The following is a 20,420-nucleotide window of genomic DNA, read 5'->3' as shown; positions in this document are numbered from 1 at the left end:
TACAATGGGAAAACTGGACCCCTCCTTCCCATGCACAGCCCAATTGTCTAAATTCTTCTTGGTAGCGTCCCGAGCTAGAGGCTCGAATGCTAATATGAGGAAAGCGTATCTGAAACACATTTGACCTGTTTCAAAACAAATCCACTGGACACCTTTAAAACCCTCTAGATCTGGATTATAATTTAAAACTACTGCCCTTTCCCCACCTGTCCCCCTCTTAAAATGAAATCTTTCTTAATTTTACATATATTAACACTTAAATTTTCAACAAAAAGAATTAGAGAGCCACTACCTTTTTCATTATAGTTCTCGATATGCGTTATAATTTGATCCACCCAATCTATGAAAGCTCCCTCAAAATTTTCTAAATTTGAATAAACCAAACGCATCTCGGAATGTATAAAATGATAGTAAACTTCACTTTTTCCCTCATTTAAATAAAAAACCTTTAGAACAATGGAAACCTTAATTGACTCCCTCCCCCACAATTGAATCTGGTTCTCCAGAAGTGCACGAATTTTGTCTACATAGTTGTTTACAATCTCTATAGGGTCAAAGACAAAATTACCACACAAAATCGAATTAAAAGGGTCACCAAACATTGCAGTGAAAACAACTATGTGATTTAAAATTCTGTTGGACGGCTGAAAGTCCGGGAGAGTTGTACCCTCCTCCCCCGCTTGTATATTTTCACCTACTCCCAGCTGTTCAATAATAATGGGTGAATGTTTCACATCAGGTGTTTGAAGTGGAGTCGTGAGGAGATCTGTTGCTGGAGGGTCCCCTGTTACGTTCCGGGTAAAATAGGATAAAATTTTTAATGTGTTTGTACCCAAGTCTCTCGGCTTAACTGTGCTATTGTATACATTAGTTAAAAAATCATCAAAAAAGACATCAATATTAAAAGGTACATCAATGCTATCGCCCCATGTTAAATTGTTGGGGAACTCCACGTGTGCCTCCTCTTCTTCCCCTTCTTCACTGGACGGCGAATAAGGGACCAATGCTCGCCCAAACTATAAATGAAAAACATTGCTTATTTTCAAAGTGTTCAAATCATCCCTACAGTTAAAATTTGGATTATTATTGCTTAATAACATTTGGTTAATTCAACTGAAGATAATCTAAGATATGACAAGGCAGGCAACAATTTTATCGTTTATTTTCAGTGTAAAAAAAATTTTTTTTTTCGGCGCTCCCCTCAGTGCCCCCCTAACCTTGTCCCACCGCGCGTCCCGGACCCTCCGGGTCGCGGTCCGGAGCCACCGTGCCCCCCGGGGGCGCATCCCTGACTCCCGGCACATCCCCCCCCGGCGCTCCCCGGCGCTCCCCTGACTCGTGGCGCATCCCTGTGGCACTTCCCTGACCCGTGGCGCATCCCCCGGCGCTTCCCTAACCTTGCCCCCACAGCACTCCCCGGACCCATCGGCGCATTCCGGGCTCCGCGACCCTTATTGTAGGCCACCGCGCGAGTGGTTGAAATGAAAAGCCTGAACTTCAGACGAGAAAACAGTACAATTAAATGCTGTAAACCGTTAACTCAGTATATCGTCAACAATGTTTCTACATCACTAAAATATTGGCAAGGGTTGTAAGATTGAAAGTTATTTTAAAATATCCTTGCGCAAATTACGGGATCCATATGTGACAAATAGATAAATTTGAATAATCTCACTCAGTTCCTACTCTTAAAACTTTGTGATAATCAATTGTGAAAAATATGGGGATTTTGAGTTTCAAATGGTGAGCATAAATTGAAATTAGCCCTGAAAAACATTCTCTTATGTGATAGCGTTAACAAGAGATGGGGGAATGAATATAAAATAGCAAAGATTCGAAAAAATATCATTTTGAGTTTCAAAGGCGGTGATTATTAATAGAAATTACCTAAAAATATTCGCTTATGAGATATCGACACGATAGCAAAGATTAGAAAAGAGTGGTTGCCTTGCAAAAAATTACATGGAGATATCTCCGAGGGAGGGGGGAGCAGAGAAAAGAGTGGATTCATTGTAAAAAATTACATTTAGATATCTCCGAGTAGTATAAATGTAAACCACGGGTTGGGTGCGATGTGTTAATCTCTTATAGAGATAAGTTTATTTTGGGATTGAACGGGAAAGAAAAATGAAGGCCGATGACAGGTATGGAAAAATCGCTTACAGGTGCATAGCATGTCTGCGCTGGAACACCTGAAGGACCAGGTAGTGCGTTTTGGAGGACCACTTCTCGACCGTGCATAAGTGAGACAGCTATTAAATGCCCGGATACCGTATGAAGGACGGTGGACGGGTCGGCGTCGTTACATTCTTGTACAGATGATTGCACTTGTTTTGGAGGCTTCGGCCAGCTACCATATTGCCGGACAGTAGCCTTCACAGGGCCCGCAGTATTAACCCTCGCTTTCTTAGCAAGTGGAGGCGATTGGCATTCTTCACAATTTGCCTTAAAAAGAAGAGAAAAAAGTTAGTATTGAAATAATTTGCCCCTTTTTTACAGAAAGAAAGTTAGTATCATCATCCATATAATTTTGTCTAGAAAAGGCATTTATCACTAAGAAAGCACAACGTAAAAAATTTCTTGAAATATACTAATTGCATCCTTTTTTGAATCTGAGAATTACGGCTCACTGAGCCCTTCAAAAGCCTGCCTATATAAATCGGCCTAATTTCTTATTTTTAGACGTTTCTGTTCTTTTCTGGTTTTAATCTGCATTGTGCACGCCTTGTTTGATGCATTTAAAGTATTAACGGTATTTTTTATCTTTCCATATCATTTTACGATATCTTTTATTTATAACACAACCAGAAAAAACAGCCCACGGAAAATAACCACCACTGAAAATATCCCTGAGAAAAGAAATGGAAAAATACCCCCTCCCGCCACCGAAAGATCTGGCAAAAATGCTATTCAATTTACGCATAATAAAGCAATGTATCTTTTTGTTAAACTCCCCCCCCTTACTTTTCACGCGACGACGCGCGGTGCGTTCACCGTACACTGTAGGTGTTAGACTTGAGGTCTTGTCAAACCCCCCCCCCTTTCACCAATATCCGAAAAATATTGTTAGGCATTAATTTTGGAAATAACTCATTTCCTTGCTTACATACCCCATAGAATTACACAAAGCCTGTAACCACACATGGTTAATTAACAATAATGTCTCTTTTCACGCGAAACTGTTTTTTTTTAATTCGATGGGAAAAACTAATCTTCTCAGGGAAACCTTTTGGTTAAGCTGCTATCCAAATTCTTGTTTAATTATCAAAGCCGGATGTACTTTAAAGAGGTGTCAGTAATTATCAGATAATTAAATCGTTGCGAGAAATCTGTAAGTCAAGCCATAGCGAACAGTATATTAAGGGATTGACAGAAAGTTGACAGTTGCTTTTAGATAAGATACGGAATTTATCAAAAACAGAATTATGGTCGTAAACAGAGGGGGGGAGGAAGGATGGGGTTTACGTAACGAAAAAAGAGCGTATTTTACACTTTTTATCGAGTATGAACATCATATAGTGGCGTTTGTATCGGGGTGGGGGGGGGGGGTTTACCCCAAAATAGTAGAGGGTGACCACGGAAAAAAAATTTATTTTGAAAATAAAAAATTAAAAAAGAAATTACATTGCTAATTTCGGCTGCCAAGACTTCAAGTTCATCAATAATTTCATATGTTCTATCCATTGTGTCATAATACTTTCTGATAATTTAATCACATTGCATGCCCGTTATATACGAAATCTCAATGGCGAATTGTTATGTAACGGGGGAATCATATGTAACCAGCCCTCTGATTGGCTGAGAAGGAGGATGTATCCGACTCACTGATTGGCTGAAAAGGAAACACGTGATCTAACTGTTTCCGGGAATGTCATAACATTGCCTAGAGCATCAACAACAAATACTATTTCTGGATCATCCATAAAAAAAACATGAAAAACATCAAATAAATCGAACAACACACATAACCATCCATGAAAACAGACATAAATGTGAGAAAGTTCCTGTTTTTCAAATTCTCACTGACAAAAACCATAAAACATCCATAATTTGATGTTGACATCCGAGAAAAACATCAAATAAATCGAACAACACACATAACCATCCATGAAAACAACCATAAATGTGACAAAATTCCTGTTTTTCCAAGTGAGAAAATTCCTGTTTTTTCATTCTCACTGAGAAAACCATAAACCACGTGGTCATGTCACGACTGGCACCCCCATCTCTACTAACGCACGCGCAATGATAAATGCTTAGCGCTTTTATCCGATAAAAAACCAAGTAGCAACCGAAACTATCGCTCTGACGCACTGGGAACTTTCCAATCAGCGCGCTATGATGCGTGTCATTTTTGAAGAAACTTTTAGCTAGTGTTCGTATATAATTTTATGCTGTGATGTACAGCCAAGGTACAACAAACACTAAAATATGTAGATATACACTGCAGGATGCAGTACAATACCGGCCCACACCTAAAGAACACCGTAAATACATAAAATCCGTGCCAATGCCCGCATCAATGTGCATTATGTTTGTCATAATTTTTCAAGAGAGCAAATTAAGTATGTGAAGGCCTCTGGGGGCCTAGGGATTGTATTTTCATTGTAGTTAGTGAGACCATGTAACCAGACGAACTTAATCAAATAAATAAAATCTAAATAAAGAAAATAAATAAACTTACATGCTATATATTTCTAGGACCCTTCTTTGAGTTCTTCTAGATTATCTCCAGTGTACGATCCCTATTATTACCCAAAACCCTTATCAAAGACAACTTTTGACCCATCAAATGGCTCTTTTGATGGGTTCACTGGCATTATCTCAATTCTCGCCATGTCTGCTTTTATTATTACGGCTATCATACTCATCTTCAGGTAAGAATAGTTTTGTTCTACCTTGTTATTAACTTGCTTCAAGATTAAGAAGGGCGCACAGGGGGCTTTTAAGCAGCGGGAAAACTGAGGTCGATTTCTTGGTACTCGTATTGAGCATTTTTGATTTTAAAGTCACGGCAGAAGCTTGCTAATTTTGGTACATAGGATATTTAAAGCTATCTTAAAATAGGGATCAAAAGCGTAGCTGGGGTTTTCAGCCCCGGGAAAAATGTCGGTTAGTCCCTCCCCCCTCATCACTACTAAGCTATAAGTAACATCATAGTATTGACGAAAACACTCAGTTTGGCGCCCGTGGGATGATTACTTGGTAAAAACCGTTTCACTAGGAAACAGAACTAAATAGAATATATAAAAGATAACAGGGGAAAATGTCTGTTGGCGTATTAGCTCCATGCACTTCACCCTACAGGAACCTAAAATTCAAATACGTATTTTCGCTAAAAAGTATTGATGTATGCTCTACCCTGTATAAAAAGAAGAAGAACTAATTCATTAGAAAAATAAAACTAGGAGCAAAATTTGTAAAAATAGTTAATCATTAAGCTCTATGGCCTATGCGGCCATATCTTTTTTTAATGGTTTTCACAGGGTAACAGACCTTTTTTTTTTTAGTTTTCACGGGGTAGCATTAGCAACTTTCCCGAATTTAGATATGATTAGCAAGAGATTAGCAAGCTTCCGACTTAGTTAGAACCTTTAAACAGTACTTAAACTTGTTAAATTGTTTTATTAAATAACTGCTATTACATTATTAAAGTATATAACAAATTACTTTAATGTTTAAATCAAATTAATTTTATTGTTGAATTTTATAAATCCGATTCAGTTATTAAGTGGCTTTATCAATAATTGTTACGATGATCAGTGAATGTATTTTACAACCAGAGGCTGCCCACCCTATGTCTAGGATGTGGCCTCCTACCTCTTGGTGTAACTAGCCACGAAGGCCACACATTTTACATTATACATGAAATACAAATTCCTATGAATAAGTACTTTTCTGATTAAGTAATAATTATACGAACAATCTTGCAAAATGTTTCGTTTGCATATATTTCTAATATATTTGTATATATTGGCTATACTTGCTTTGGTCTTGTATCTCGTCGATGTTTTTAGCTCTCTTACGTAGCATAAACTATATGTTATAGTTATAAATCATATATATCTAAATAAATCATATGTAAATCATATATCTAGTCGACATCATCCGTCATGAGTCAACCTAAAAATCTCGATCATACCTTAGTTCTATGACTATTTACCTTAGTTCTGCCCTAGGATTGATGGATGACAGACTATCTATCAACAAGTGAAAATGACATCATTTTTATACAATCCTCAAAAGGGTTATGCCAACTTTGCCTCTCACTCAGACTATCTGTCTTGGCTTTTTTCTCCAATTAGCCATGGCTTGATGGCAGCTTGATTTTAATTCAAAAATTCCCTTGAATTAAATATAATTCAAAAATAGAAAAGGAAGGTTATAGATACAAAAAAGCAAAACAAACAAAAGCGTCAAGCCAAATCAAATTTAACCATGAATATTTCGCTCTGAGACCACAAAACAGCTGATATCAAGCAATATTGTCATTAATAAGGGAAAATTTAAAGTACAAGAGGAATGCGGTAAAAGTGGCGGATCCAGGGGGGTGAGGGGGCTGATGAGGAATGAGGTAACCATACAAAACAATATTCCATTGGAACGAAATGTATCCCAAAATAATTAAATAATGACTACATTTAATTAGTCCGGAGTCATCATAGCCATTTATGCATCTTAATGCATAAATGCAGGCTTTATTAAAAGTATCTGCTTCTTAATTTAAAGAAGTGATGGAAATAGCGATCTCTTTTGAGAGTAGTTTCTAGGGCACTAAAACTTTTAATTCACGATTGAAATAGTTCTTTTTCAAGCTTCTCGGAGGATTTTTTCATATGATGAGGTCAATTTTTCGCATCCATGGGACTTTGCTCTGGCGCTATTATGACCAATTTGTAAAAAAAACACGTATAGATATGAGCATGAGCTCTCAAATGAGCCATTAACTCTCTTTTTAAAAGATTCCAGTAACCAATTAGAACATGAAGAGGAGAAAGGCCTGAATTTTGTTTATCAGGATAACTACCAGAATGTATTGTTAGATCTTAACTAAATACGGTGAGAATTACGAAATACCCTTAAGGGCTGGGCACACGTAGCTGACTTCGGACTGATTTCCAAATCAGCGCCGATTTTAAAAGAAATCGGCGTCGATTTGAGCTTGAAAAATTTTCTACTTTTCGGCACCGATTTACAAAATCAGCGCCGATTTTCATCATGATCATCACAAAAAAATAGGGATACAAATAAATAGTCAGCCAGAGGTATTTGTGATGAAAGACCCTACTGCTGAGCTGAGAACTAATCTGAGAACTAAGCTGAGATCAATCAAGCAACTATTAAAAAACTCCAGTTGACTATTTGCGTCCATGATTTTTCGTTTTGAAAACTTTGCGCAATAAATTTTTCTTTCAACAAATTTTTCTTACCGCTATCGTTTGTCCACTGATGCTGAAATCGGTTCCCGAAATCAGCTACGTGTGCCTGGACCTTTACCATGTAATTCGCCTCCTACTGAAACCAGGAACACACATCGCTGTATATTAAAGTCAATGCTATTGCGTAAGTAAAATTATTGAGAAATAATTAAGGTTGGGAGTCATGGCAGGAGAAGTCAGAAGGAATAGTTTTTGTGAACCTGGTCGTGGTAGACATAGTTGGGGTAGACGTAGTCGAGACAGGAGTAGTCGTGCGGTAGTAGTGTTCGATTTTAAGAAGCATAACCAATATTGTTCTTAAATAAACATATTTGAGTATTTTCAGTCATGTATCTTTCTTTACTGTTTCAATGACTTCTTAATTTCAAAAAGTCATGGGAAGAGTAGTCTCTTGGAAGTGTTGCAATATGCGTGGGCTTACTTTATATGGAATCTTAGTTTTTACCCCTGTACAAGACATATGTAAGACTAGTTACATAACTGGCAATTTTTACCATATAATATCTTTGCTTCACATTTAATAACTTCCATTAAATTCCAGCACATCTGAAAGTGGGTCTCCAGGCCTGACCTCCCCAAAATGCAGGCCCTCAAACTGCATGATCTGCACCGTAGCCATACCTTACTCCGAAATCCATTGAACGTCGTTCTTTTTTTGCTGAGTCATTGAATCTAATAAATTTTCCTTTGAATTTTTCTATATCTTTATTCAGCAACAGCTTGTATTGATTTTCGTGAGGGGGGGGGAGGCAATGAGTTCTTTTTGACCATTCTATTCTCTGATTGTCACTCTTGTTTGGAGGAAGTCATTAGCATTCTTAGAGCTTTCTTTGCTCTTTGTATTCTTCAGAACATTAGTAAATACAGTTAAAAAGCTTATTGACATCCAAGGAGAGCTAATTAGGAGAGCAGGGGAGGGTACTTGTCCCCCAATTTTAGAAAAATACGTTTTGTGTGCACTTTTATTTTAAAAAAGCCGAAAAAACAAATCTCCTCGCCTCCTAGATTGTTAGAATTTATTCTGTATCTTCGTTTAAAGGAAAAAATATTTCGTGCCCCTCACCTTTTCATTTCCGCTAATTTCTGCCCCTGTAACTCTGTATGAGCAAAAACTCATGCTTAGGCTCATCGGCCGCATTAGACCTGAACAGTTCATTCTAATTACATATCTTTCATTATTTTCAGTGGCGGTTCCTTCTATACATTTTCAAAAAGCGCCTTTATTTCGACTGGAAGAGATGGAGAGAAAAGCCTTTTTGGAGGATTACATAACACATGGGAAGAAATTATGGGGAATCTTGATATGCATACTTTTTTAAGAATTGTCAGGTCTCTTCGTGAAATTACGGCAGATTGAATTTGTTATTATATCTGTTGTTGTAAATTGCAAAAGTAATAGATGTTATTTATTTAGTGATAATTTTTATTTCCAAAAGGTCAATTAAAAGATTGTTCTACTTAAGTTTTTCTTTTTTTCCGCAAATTCTAGGCTAATTTGATGCTACATACAGACTGTAGAATATAAATTGGTAAAACTGCACTAAAATATAAGTTGGGAAACTGCAGAAGATATTTCAGCATCAGAAATCCTTATAAAGGCAATATTCCACCGAGAGGTTTGGATTTTCGTAGTGGACTGCACTCTGGTACGTAAACTGACCCAACATGTCCTCACTATATCCCATAGATCCCAGACAAGATCCTGACAAGATACCAGATCCCCCTTTCCAATCTTCTACCAACGAATAATATACTGAAGTGACATGCAGTGTGCTCCTGGAGATGGAGTGAGATTCTTGATTAAAATAAGACTCAGAGCTGAAAGGTATTTTCATCTATTTATACCAGTTTTATGCTAGTAAGATACCTTTGCTATGGTAATACTTGTTTTATATTACTCTAAGTATTTCTTTGATTTTGACTTTATTGAATAAGAAATACACAAATAAGAACACAACCCCAAATGGCTGAACGAAAGACTACTGAAGATCTTGAAAGAAACACCTGACCTATTTAGCCTAACGGACATTGGTCAGCTTGTGTTGCGAACCTCGACAATAAGCATATATTGTCGAGGGATCTTATTAACAACCATACACACTGCCTTTTGATTTAATTTTAAAGCAAAATAGGCCAATTGCATAACTGGGGAGGGGATTAGGGCTGACATGCCCAATATCCCTAGAGCAACAGTTTCTGGACCGTTCTACTATGCTGAACAAAATGGCTGTCTGAAAATTTTGATGGGATTTGTTTGGAAAATGAATGGACTTGAGAGAAGGACTGCCACTCTATAATAGGTAGTATTACCACTCTATAAAAGGTAGAAATATCGTTGAAACTTTTAAAGGAGCTAAGCCAATTCAAAACTAAAAGTTCTGGTGCCCTTTTTTAGAATAAAAAGAGATTGAAGGGCAAGCAGCCCTTCTCTCAAGTACATTGATTTTCCAAACTAATCCCATCAAAATTTTCAGACAGCCATTTTGTTCAGCATAGTAGAACGGTCCAGAAATTATTGCTCTAGGGATATTGGGTATGTCAGCCCGAATCCCCTCCCCAGTTATGCAATTGGCCTATTTTGCTTTAAAACTAAACCAAAAGGCAGTGTGTATAGTTGTCGGTAAGAGCCCTCGACAATATATCGAGAACGACTGGGAGTATTAAGTTGAAGGTTTTGGGGCTACTACGATTACCACTTCTACTTTTATAATTTAATTAAATAAAAAGAGTGTCAGTGTATCCAGGTTGAACTTACAGGGCTTGTTGTGGGGGATTTTGAACTAAGCAAAAGAAAATATTTTCATCCTAAAACTTAAAGAGGTATAAAATTAAATTAAAAAATTCTATTTTGTCAGGATTAAAAATTGTTGATAAAGTTTATCCAAAATATAAATAGCAAGCCAAACTCTGGATTGTTATTGAAAAAAAAATCCCAAATGATATAAAAGTTATTTTTTCTATGAAAAAGACTATGTCAATGAAAAACGAACTGAAATTAATTTGAAAAACTTTTTACACAAAACAAGTTTTTCAAAGAAAAGTAAAGAATTCCATTAAGAAAAAATAGCAGAAATAAATTCAAGTAATCTTCCAAGGGGAAAACTACCACAAATCACTATCAATAAATAAATGGAACTCGAAACTAACAGAAATTACAATAAATAGCCGAGTCAATCTCAAAACGAGCAAAAATTAACATGAGTAGGGCTGAAAACCCCCTGCCTTCTCAAGATCAGAAAACAATTTCTAATTTACTGAAAACAAAATACATTTTAAATGTTTTCACTTTTTTACTTTAATAGATTAAAAATTATTAAAATTTTAAGGAACAAATATCTGTATATGCAAACTAAATTGACAATCAACGGTAATTTTTTTCTGTAAAGTGCAAATTATTTTCTGGTCTTGAGAAGGCATGGGAGTTATAAGCCCTATCCATGGTAATTTTCGATCGTTTTGAGTCTGACTCGGCTATTCAATATAATTTCTGTTCGTGTCGAGTTCCATTTATTTATTGATTGTGATTTGTGGTAGTTTTACCCTAAGAAGATTAATTGACTATATTTCTGCTCATTTTTGGCTTAATGGAGCTCTTTACTTTTCTTTAAAAGACTCATTTTGTGGAAAAAGTTTTTTAAATTAATCACTTACCAAAGACATTACCCCTTCTTTTCTTCCACAAATACGAGAGCACTTTTGATGAATACTTCGATGTAAACTTGTCGCAGACCTTCTCATCACTGGCAGGAAGTTATAAGGAAGCCCAAAAGGAAAAAGATAAACCAAAAATTACTACAAATGGTTTTATATAGCTTCTGATATTTAGCTCTATGATTTTTTCCATAACACTAGATGTCATTGATGGCTTTTTTTTCTCACAGAGTAACCAGTTCCTCCTGCTTTCAGTTCTCATATTCTTCATAGAAAATGTAAATTTTGATGCAGAATAAGTTAGTTACTTTTTGACAAAAAATAAATTAACTGAATGCACATAAGGTAGTAAACAAAGAATTAGCGAATTAAGTGTGCATAAATGCCTAATGGAAGTAGGTTTATTATGTTTGTCTGATAAAATAGTGAGCTACCACGCAGCAAGGAAAATAGGCTTATAATAGAAGTGTGCTCAAAATCCTTAACATGTAAACATTTTCCTGATTGGTCGATTAATTTTAGCTAACGAATTATATACCCTAGTGCAGTATCCAATCCGTAACGTAGGCTTTATTATGGAACAGTGTGAATAGACCTTCTAGGTTCTGCTCTACCAAATTCATGCTAGAAAGACTTCTGGATGGACGCAAAGAGGATTGGTAACCTAGAGGAGTAGAAACTGACAGTGTCAGCAATAATAAACGGCCATGCCATCCATAGTTTGATGTTTTTTAGAATTGTATCAGTGCAAGGCCGTACCCAGAGGGTGGGTCAGGGGGGGTTGAACTTCCCCCCCGAAATGTTTGTTTTACTCGTAAAAACGTAACAAAAATGGATATTAACAAACTTTGCATGCGTTTTTTGAGGGTTTTTTTGTGAACAGATATCATTTAACATTCAAAAAGAAAAACTTAGGTTGTTTTATCCGAACGAGACTCATCATTCTAAAATCTAAGCTTTTGTTTTTTTAAATTCATTCAGTGCTAAAGAAGAGGTAAGCTTAGAATTTAGACAGGCTCAGAAGTCCATTTTTATCGTGTTACTTTACTGTGACGCTAATACTAACTTAATAACTTAGCTCCCATCCGGCCGGGTTGGCCGATTTGGGGCTTCTCCTCTAATGGCATCATAACAATGTTTTAGGCAGGCCTCCCTGTCTGTTGCAGTCCTCGGCAGTACCGGGATGGGGTGGTCAGATAAGTTTTCCCACAAGTGCTTGGGAGGTCGTCCCTTTGGGCTAGAGACTCATCATTCTAAAATCTAAACTTTTGTTCTTCAAATTCATTCAGTGCTAAAGAAGAGGTAAGCTTAGAATTTAGATAGCTTCAGAAAGTCCATTTTTATCGTGCTACTTTACTGTGATGCTAATACTAACTTACTAACTTAGCTCCCATCCGGCCAGATTGGCCGATTCGGGGCTTCTCCTCTAATGGCATCATAACAATGTTTTAGGCAGGCCTCCCTGTCTTTTGCAGTCCTCAGCAGTACCGGGATGGGGAGGTCAGATAAGTTTCCCCACAAATGCTTGGGAGGTCGTCCCTCTGGGCTAGAGGCATTTATTTTTCCTTCAAGGGTTATTTTGGGCAGTTATGCCGGGGACATACTCTCAACGTGTCCTAATCATCGAAGTTGTTGGAGTTGGATGGTCTGAATGGCAGTTTGAAGGTAATTCACGCAGGAGTAGTCATTTGTTTTATACTCGTCAAGGTGAATGATGTCAGTTAGCTTTCAAATTTTGTTTCAAATGGCACCAGTCAGTATTTGTCATTGGCTTTTAGAGTCAAATGTCTTTGCTCTACACATTGCAAATGTAATCACTAAGTCACAGAAAATTCGCATCTTCAGTTCTAAGGGAGCTGTTTATTTCTCCATATAGAGCGTAGTGACTTGAAGCATGCTGAGGCAAGAGCCAGACATCGTTTGATGTTTTTTGAGGAGCCATTTGTAGATGCCAACACACTTCCTAGGTAAACAGACTGGTCGATCAATTCGATTTCCTTGCCTCAGACAGTGGCTTTGGTTGGGGGGAGGCAGTCTCTGTGTGCCGTCATTATCTCACCACCTTGGTCTTGGTGGCGTTGATTTTTATTCCATATGCGCTAGTGTTTGGACTGGCTTGGAGCTCCTCCATTTTTCCATTTATACGATTAATGTTATTAATGTTTAATGTTATGATCACAAGCAATTAGGTCAAAAAGATACCCTCCCGAGACTATTCCCGTATTGTTACGGACAAGTGCCAGCACACCATTTAGGGGTAGGCAGAAAAGAGGGGATGAGAAGAGGCATTCTCGGAGAACACCAGTAGAGGCAGAGGTCAGTAAGTCCTTCACTAGTCTTCACCAGGCTACTCGCGTTCTCATCCATGCTCCTAATAATATTGAGCCAAGATATGCCAGGGATCATCTTGTCAGATCAGTTGAAGGCTTACTTAAAGTCAATGAACAGTTGACGTGGTTGTTTACCGAATTCCAAATATCATTCCATAATTTTTTTATTGACAAATATTTAGTCTATAGTGGATCTATTCTGAAAGAATTTAGCTCGATTTGTCTTTTCATGTTTCTTATGCGATCTAGGAGTATTTTTGGGAGGGTTTTAGGGGGTTGGCAAGTAAGTGATATGGGTCTGTAGTTGTTACCAATGTTTTACAATCCTGTCTGGAATCAAGCCACAAGTAGTTCAGAAATAACGCGCGCCAATGGCACATGTATTTAAATGTCGTGAACAATATTTTCTTTTGGAGAGGTAGGGATTGCCGAGATTGACCACATCCTTTCAGAAATGGATAAAACATTAAGTGTTAAAACAACAGCTGATAAAACTTTCACAAAGGTAAATGAATTGTTTACCTGTTTTTTTTTTCTATAAAGATACTATTTTCATAGGCTATCACTTAAGACCGATTTGGATTGTCCAAGCATGCCTAGGCCCACAAAGGCTTTTCAGTTTGAGTTAGATGTATTTAGGCTATGATGTCTGTTTTGGGAATGGTCAGTAAGCAGTGCTGGTAAAGTTCTACAAAATCATATTATTGAGTTAGGAATAAAGTGAATACGCCATTCGATGCCTTTTTTATGCTGATTACGAATATAATAAGCATTTCTATCGGAAATGAATTTTAGCCCCCCCACCCTATTTAGACTATACCTAACCCTGAATTGGCCTATATTGGGGGGGGGGACTGAAATTCATTTCTAATAGAAATGCTTATTATATTCCTAATTAGCATAGAAAAAGGTTTCAAATGGGTATTCACTTTTGTCCTAACTCAATAATATGATTTTGTAGAACTTTACCACAGTGCCTAAGGATTTAAGGGTATTTATAGGATAGTACTCAAATAGTAAAGTAAGAAATGCACCATTAGATACTCTGTTCAATGCTCATTCCAAATACAATACTTATTGGTGTCACAGTTGTGTCCTAGCCTCTCCCTCCTCAGATAAATGGAGCCATATATAGCTCAGAGTTATAAGCAATTTTTTGCTGATTTTTTGGGTGTGCTAGGCCTATTGTTTTAGGTAAATAGGCTAATATTGAGCAGTTCACATGAATGGCCTGTAAATTTCTAGGTGGCAAAATCATTTGATGGCGTTTTTATGCTCTTTCATAATCCAATACTTGCTTCTGGGTCTAATTACATCTTGAGCCCTTAAAGAGGCCCCAAAGGTATTTTATATAAATTATTAATTTCCATGGGTGCTATGAGTACCAGTGCTAGACAATTTAACACTGTCATTAACAGCATTGAGTGGAAAACTCACAGGAGCATTAGAATTGGAAGTGTCTAGCATCATAATAAGTTTCCTCCAAGTGTCTATTATAAACACTGGCACTAATATCTAAAAAAGTTACACAAGAACAAGGGCTCTATACAGGCAAATGGGAAGCAGCTAGTTTATTTGCATTGCAGCTGATGCTGCAGGCTGCAAATTTCAGACAAACCAGACCATTTGCTTGTCTGGAATGGAGTTCAACATACAGATGTGCTCTTCTGATATGGTCTGCATTGGAAACATCATTATGGAACTGTATTTGTCCAGCTCCCTTTTTTCATTAGATTTCTTTAAAATCATTTTTTTTTGTTCTGAAGTCAGCAACAGAGACCATGATAGGAGAGTGGTTCTGGGTACTTGTGCCAACCTCAGGGGTGTTTGATGATCTCTGGTCTCAATTATAAGCCTCTTTACTTGGCTTTCTAATTGATCATTAAGACTGATTTTTAAAGCCTGTGCTTCAAATTCAACTAATTTACAAAGTACATTAGAATCCGATTGGTCACCAAATGCTTGCTCTAAGGATGCAGCATGTGCTTCAACATGTATGAATTTTGTTGTCTTTCTTTAACTAAATTCACATTTTATATTCACAAAATTTACAAAAGGCTTGTTTCACAGCCTCCTTGATATTAATACCAGATCTGATAATTGGACCTCCTTGATATTCATATCAGGAGGATACCTGATGTACCTGATACCTGAATATATGGTCACATCTGACATTACCTGACCATAATACCAGATCTGATACCTGACCATATGGTCATTATGGTCAGGAGGATACCTGACCATAATACCAGATCTGATAATTGGACCTTCTTGATCATTGATATCATGGAGCCTCCTTGATATCAGTATCAAGACCTGCTTGATATTGATAATACCAGACCTGATGCTACTTTTGCAGGCTGGGCATTTCCAAACACAGCCCAAATGCCTGGTCATTTTATTGAGAAGATTGTACTCAGGTTTGCTTATATCTAGGCAATCAGTGCACAACCACTTTTGACAAACATCACTGTTAATTGCATTTGATTCCTCATCCAAATTATGGTCACAAGCAGCACACTTGTCTGTTTCCTTTTTTGGACTTTCTCTGGGTCTTTTTGGTTGCATTGTTAACAGTATTTAATATTACCTACAACCAAATCCAGGCCTAAATATAAAGGTTAGCACTAGGCTTAAAATCTATGATCAACAAATTAGCAACACTAAAATTCTGGAATAATGTTAATTCACCATAGGCTAACAGGACTTGTAGATCAATGTAGGCTATAAATAACTTCTCAGAAGTTCTTGCTTAATCTGGATTTACACTTTAATTTCTTACAAATATGATCTGGTCTTTCCAAATATAATAATTGTTTTACTTGCAAATTCAATTTTAAGTTAAATGGTGTAAGTCTATGAACAGTTCAGTGCATAAGCAAACATGTTAGGAAATCAGTTCTTATTACATAATATGAAGAATAATCCTAGTTAACATATTTTTCAGGGGCAGAACCTTTATCTTCACTTCTTTCCTTTTATTTACAGTTTTTCTATCACATTTTTAAATAGTTGTGTCTATTCTCTAAGTTTTGAAAATCCTTTATAAACAAACACTCAAATGCCATCTAACTAACCTTACTTAACCTAGCTTATCAGTATTTACCTATTAATATGTTTTTGGTAGGTGGAATTTTGTTAAAACAAAATTGTAAAACAGCAAAAAAAGTGAACATAAAGGTTCTTCCCCTGCAAAATATGTTAACTAGGTTTATTCTGCATATTACAAAGTAAGAATTGTTTACTTAACATGTTTACTTATGTACTGGACTGCTCCTAGACTTACACCAGCTAACCTAACATTACTAACCTTACCCAAATACAAGCTATGGCCCATATTTAATATTTCCTATGTATTTATTAATTCTCAATTTGTCACCATTGTTTCAATTTACTGGCTTTAACAAGATTGACAATTACAGAGGGATATGTGCAATATGTAAATGAATAGTAAAAGGTATCATCCTCAAGGGTCTGTAATAGGCTTAAAGTTGAATTTTTGAGTAAAGCAATTATTATATTCAGAAAAAGCATAAAAAAAGGCATTGGGTGGTATGTTTACTTTGTTTGTAGGTCATTAATCTACCTACTTGCAGGCCTGTAAAGTTCTAAGTGGGGCTCCCCAGGGAACTGTTCTTGGAACCACATTGTTTCTTCTTTATATTAATCATGTGTTACCCAAAGACAGCAACCACTTAACCCTTTATGCTGAAGATTCAAAGCTTTTGGTGTACCCAACAAATCATCAATACAATACAAGGTGGCTGCTCTCTTGTAATATATCAAGTGTCTCACCATTCATTTTGGTCACAATAATCCTAAACATCATCCCTCATTCCTCTCAGAATTGCGCCAGTGGTAAAGACCTAGGACTCACCATAGATAACCTTCTAAAGTTCTGTGAATACTCTGCATGAACTGTTTCCAGAGCAGATTCAGGCCTTGGACTTATTAAAAGAACAATTACTAGCCAATCATGTGGAATCTTCTTGAAGATTCTACAAGACCACTTCTTGACTTTGAAATCTTCCTTGCTGGTCCTTTTTACAAAAGCAATATACAGCTGATTGAAGGTAGGCATAGGATGACCACCAAGTGCCATCCTATCTCTGGACTTTGCAACAAACTATATAGTGAGAGACTATCTACCCTAAAACTTCATTCTTTGACCTTCCAACAGAGGTTTAGTGGCAAGCTACTCACATATAAATATGTTGACCAACCCCAAAATAAGCTCTTTCTTAGCTAACTAAAGAAAGACAAACAAGAGATCACTCTAAGAAGCTCCACAAGCCCAGGGTTGATTGCAGAACCAGAAAAGACTTCATCAATGACTGGAACTGTTTAAGTGAGGAAACTGTGTCTTTGACATCAGGAAAAGTTTTTAAAAGGAGACTCAACAAAGAATGGGAAGCCTAACCTTCTGGAGCTGCCCATCATCAGTGTCTCATAAATAGTGATTGATATGTATGTATATATATATGAAGGAGTTGGGCTGATATTGCTTGTCATACCTAACCAACTTGCATACTTCATTAGAAATGGATGTTGTGTGGCAGTGTCTACTCTAAATTACAGAATAATAATTCCCTTGATCTTACCTATCCATGGTCCCTCTTACCAAGGGAGCTTGAAATGCATCTATCATAGCACTTCTAGTTGGAAGGCATGTCATTGGGCAATAAACACAATCAAAATCATCTTTTTTTACATTTTGTGTAATGTGTTTTAATTGCCATCTCAACAACAGATTCATCATTGGATCTTATTTCACTTCAAAGTGCAAATTAAAGTAACTAAAGAAGGGGATAACCACTAAAATGGTTCTATCCCTGTATAGCCCTGGTGTATATCCCCATATACCTCTGGGATATAGGTTTGTACACAGCTGAAAACAAACATACACTCTTCTGACATTGTTCATTGATTATTATCCATGTTCATAAACCAGTTTTAAATGATGTTTTATGTCTAATAGATATGGAATTTTTTATAATCATACACAGGTCTATTAAGGTGCATGGGTGGGATGCATTTACAAGCGAAATGTTTACCATATTTGAAAAGAGCAAGCAAAAGGCATCAACTGGTGTGTTCACCTTGTCCCTATGTCAGAAATAGGATTATATAAATATTTACTTTATTTTGTGTGTTTATTTCTCTTCAGCATGTGGTTCAAAATGCCAAATAGCCTAAATCAAATAAAATGAGCTAAAATTTGTATATAGCCTAGGGTTAAGCTTATGTCTGGTGTCATTAAGGAAGGGGGGGCACTGGGATGTAAGTATTTTGGCAGGGATTTTGGAATATTTGAAGTGTATAAGAAAAGGGATTTGAATGTGGAATCAAATGACATGTTTTTCTTTTCTATCTAATATCTGTCCTGAAAATTGATGAAAGTCATAGCACAGAAATGCATCACTGCTTTGCAGCTTATGCTGAACACCATTCAATATTCTGTCCATAATTGTAATTGCTACTGTCATAATTGCATCCCAACTCTTTAACCTACCCCTGATGCTTTCTAAACAATTGGCCTTTCACTATCTTGGAAAGTAGGGTAAAATCCTCAGTAGACAATGTTTAATCTTAAACTAATATTTTAATTAAAGTATATTCTAAACATGAGCAACAGGCTCTTAATCTTAAGTATAATGTGTATGTTTTGTAAAAAAAAAACAAAAAAACTTTGAAATATTGACTGTAACCTCAGGGCTTAATACATTTTTGTCAACTCTGAAATGCTAGTACATTTTTGCGAGGAACTTTTTTTTCTAAAGAAGAAGAAGAAAAAAAAGACAGAAAATTTTTTCATTTTTTCAGGGTGGAATAAAGAAGTAACTATATACAATCTAAATCACTGTATCTTCCTCTTCTTCCATAGCTCGTAACTTTATGAGAGTTCTATCAAAAATGAGTTTTTTTGTTTTATAGGTTTAATTAGCAGGATTACAAACTACTTCTATTAATAACTCACCACAGAACCAAGCTGCCTGAGGCCAATAGAGGTGTGCATGCTCCTCTTCCACCCCAATATATTCAAAGCTTCACTCTTTACCCCCTCCCAAAAATTCCAAGTTGCCAACCTTCCCTTACAGCCTCTTTTCACCCTATTTGTAGGGTGAAGCTTACCTACTTTTCCTTTGGCAATAGATGGATGGCATTTGTAACAAACCTGGGACTAAATGCACACTAAATCTATAAAGCTTCTACTGAGTTGTCATTTTCATCAATTTCATTCTGCAGGCTGAAATGGGGCTGCATCTTTGCATTAAATTGCAAGAGGGGTTTAATCTGTTAAAAGTTTTGAAAGTGAAGATTTTGCCATTTTATTGGGTACTAGAGGGCAAAGTACAGAGGGAAATGCAAATTGTTTTGTAATTCTTTTCTTGGTCTTACAAGTTTGATTTTAAAAAATTTAGCTTTTTAAATGGCTTTATGAGAGTTCTATCAAAAATGATTTTTTTTGTTTTATAACAATTTTATAAGTTTGATTACAAATTGAAGAAATTATTAGCCAAAAAGCAATCATTTAAGGCAAATGTAAAGTGGTTTTACTCAGACAGACTTCCAAATTGATGAAAAGATATAATTTTAGAAGGGGGAGAGGAGATTCACTCAAATTGTTTTGAATTTGTATCTTTTTCGTATGCTGGAAAGCTGGACAGTATCTTGTTCATGTGCTGGAAAGCTGAACAGTATCTTTTTCATATGCTGGAAAGTTGGACAGTACTTTTTTCATATGCTGGAAAGCTGGACAGTATCTTTTTCATATGCTGGAAAGCTGGACAGTATCTTTTCATATGCTGGACAGTTTCTTTGATATGCTGAACAGTATCTTTTTCATATGCTGGAAAGCTTTATTAGATACATGAATACAACTTAAAGGTTTTGATATGCTCGACGGTATCTTTTTCATATGCTGGACAGTATCTTTTTAAAGATAGAAACAGAATATGCTGGACAGTATCTTTTTAAAGATAGAAACAGAATATGCTGG

The 20,420-nt window shown here is 36.4% G+C and overlaps 2 protein-coding genes across 3 annotated transcripts in view; both read left to right on the top strand.

The window, feature by feature from the left end:
• Positions 1–8,893, top strand: part of LOC148941229 (uncharacterized) — a 26,392-nt gene extending 17,499 nt beyond the window's left edge. For both annotated transcript variants that reach the window (XM_089104461.1, XM_089104462.1), the window contains exons 3-4: positions 4,702–4,877; positions 8,625–8,893. In XM_089104461.1, the coding sequence (XP_088960587.1) occupies positions 4,702–4,877; positions 8,625–8,796 (348 nt within the window). In that variant the 3' untranslated portion in view covers positions 8,797–8,893. The remainder of the gene's footprint in view (positions 1–4,701; positions 4,878–8,624) is intronic.
• A 4,896-nt stretch (positions 8,894–13,789) lies between these two features.
• Upf3 (UPF3 regulator of nonsense mediated mRNA decay) overlaps positions 13,790–20,420 on the top strand; it is a 53,077-nt gene continuing 46,446 nt past the window's right edge. The window contains exon 1 of the mRNA XM_089104706.1: positions 13,790–13,925. Within this exon, the coding sequence (XP_088960832.1) occupies positions 13,875–13,925 (51 nt within the window). The 5' untranslated portion in view covers positions 13,790–13,874. The remainder of the gene's footprint in view (positions 13,926–20,420) is intronic.

Source organism: Artemia sp. Qi Xiang Cuo, chromosome 18 (genome assembly GCF_049724085.1).
Source record: "Artemia sp. Qi Xiang Cuo chromosome 18, ASM4972408v1, whole genome shotgun sequence".
Lineage (NCBI taxonomy): Eukaryota > Metazoa > Arthropoda > Branchiopoda > Anostraca > Artemiidae > Artemia > Artemia sp. Qi Xiang Cuo.
Note: the sequence above shows the minus strand (reverse complement) of the source record. Positions and strands in the feature narration are given on the sequence as shown.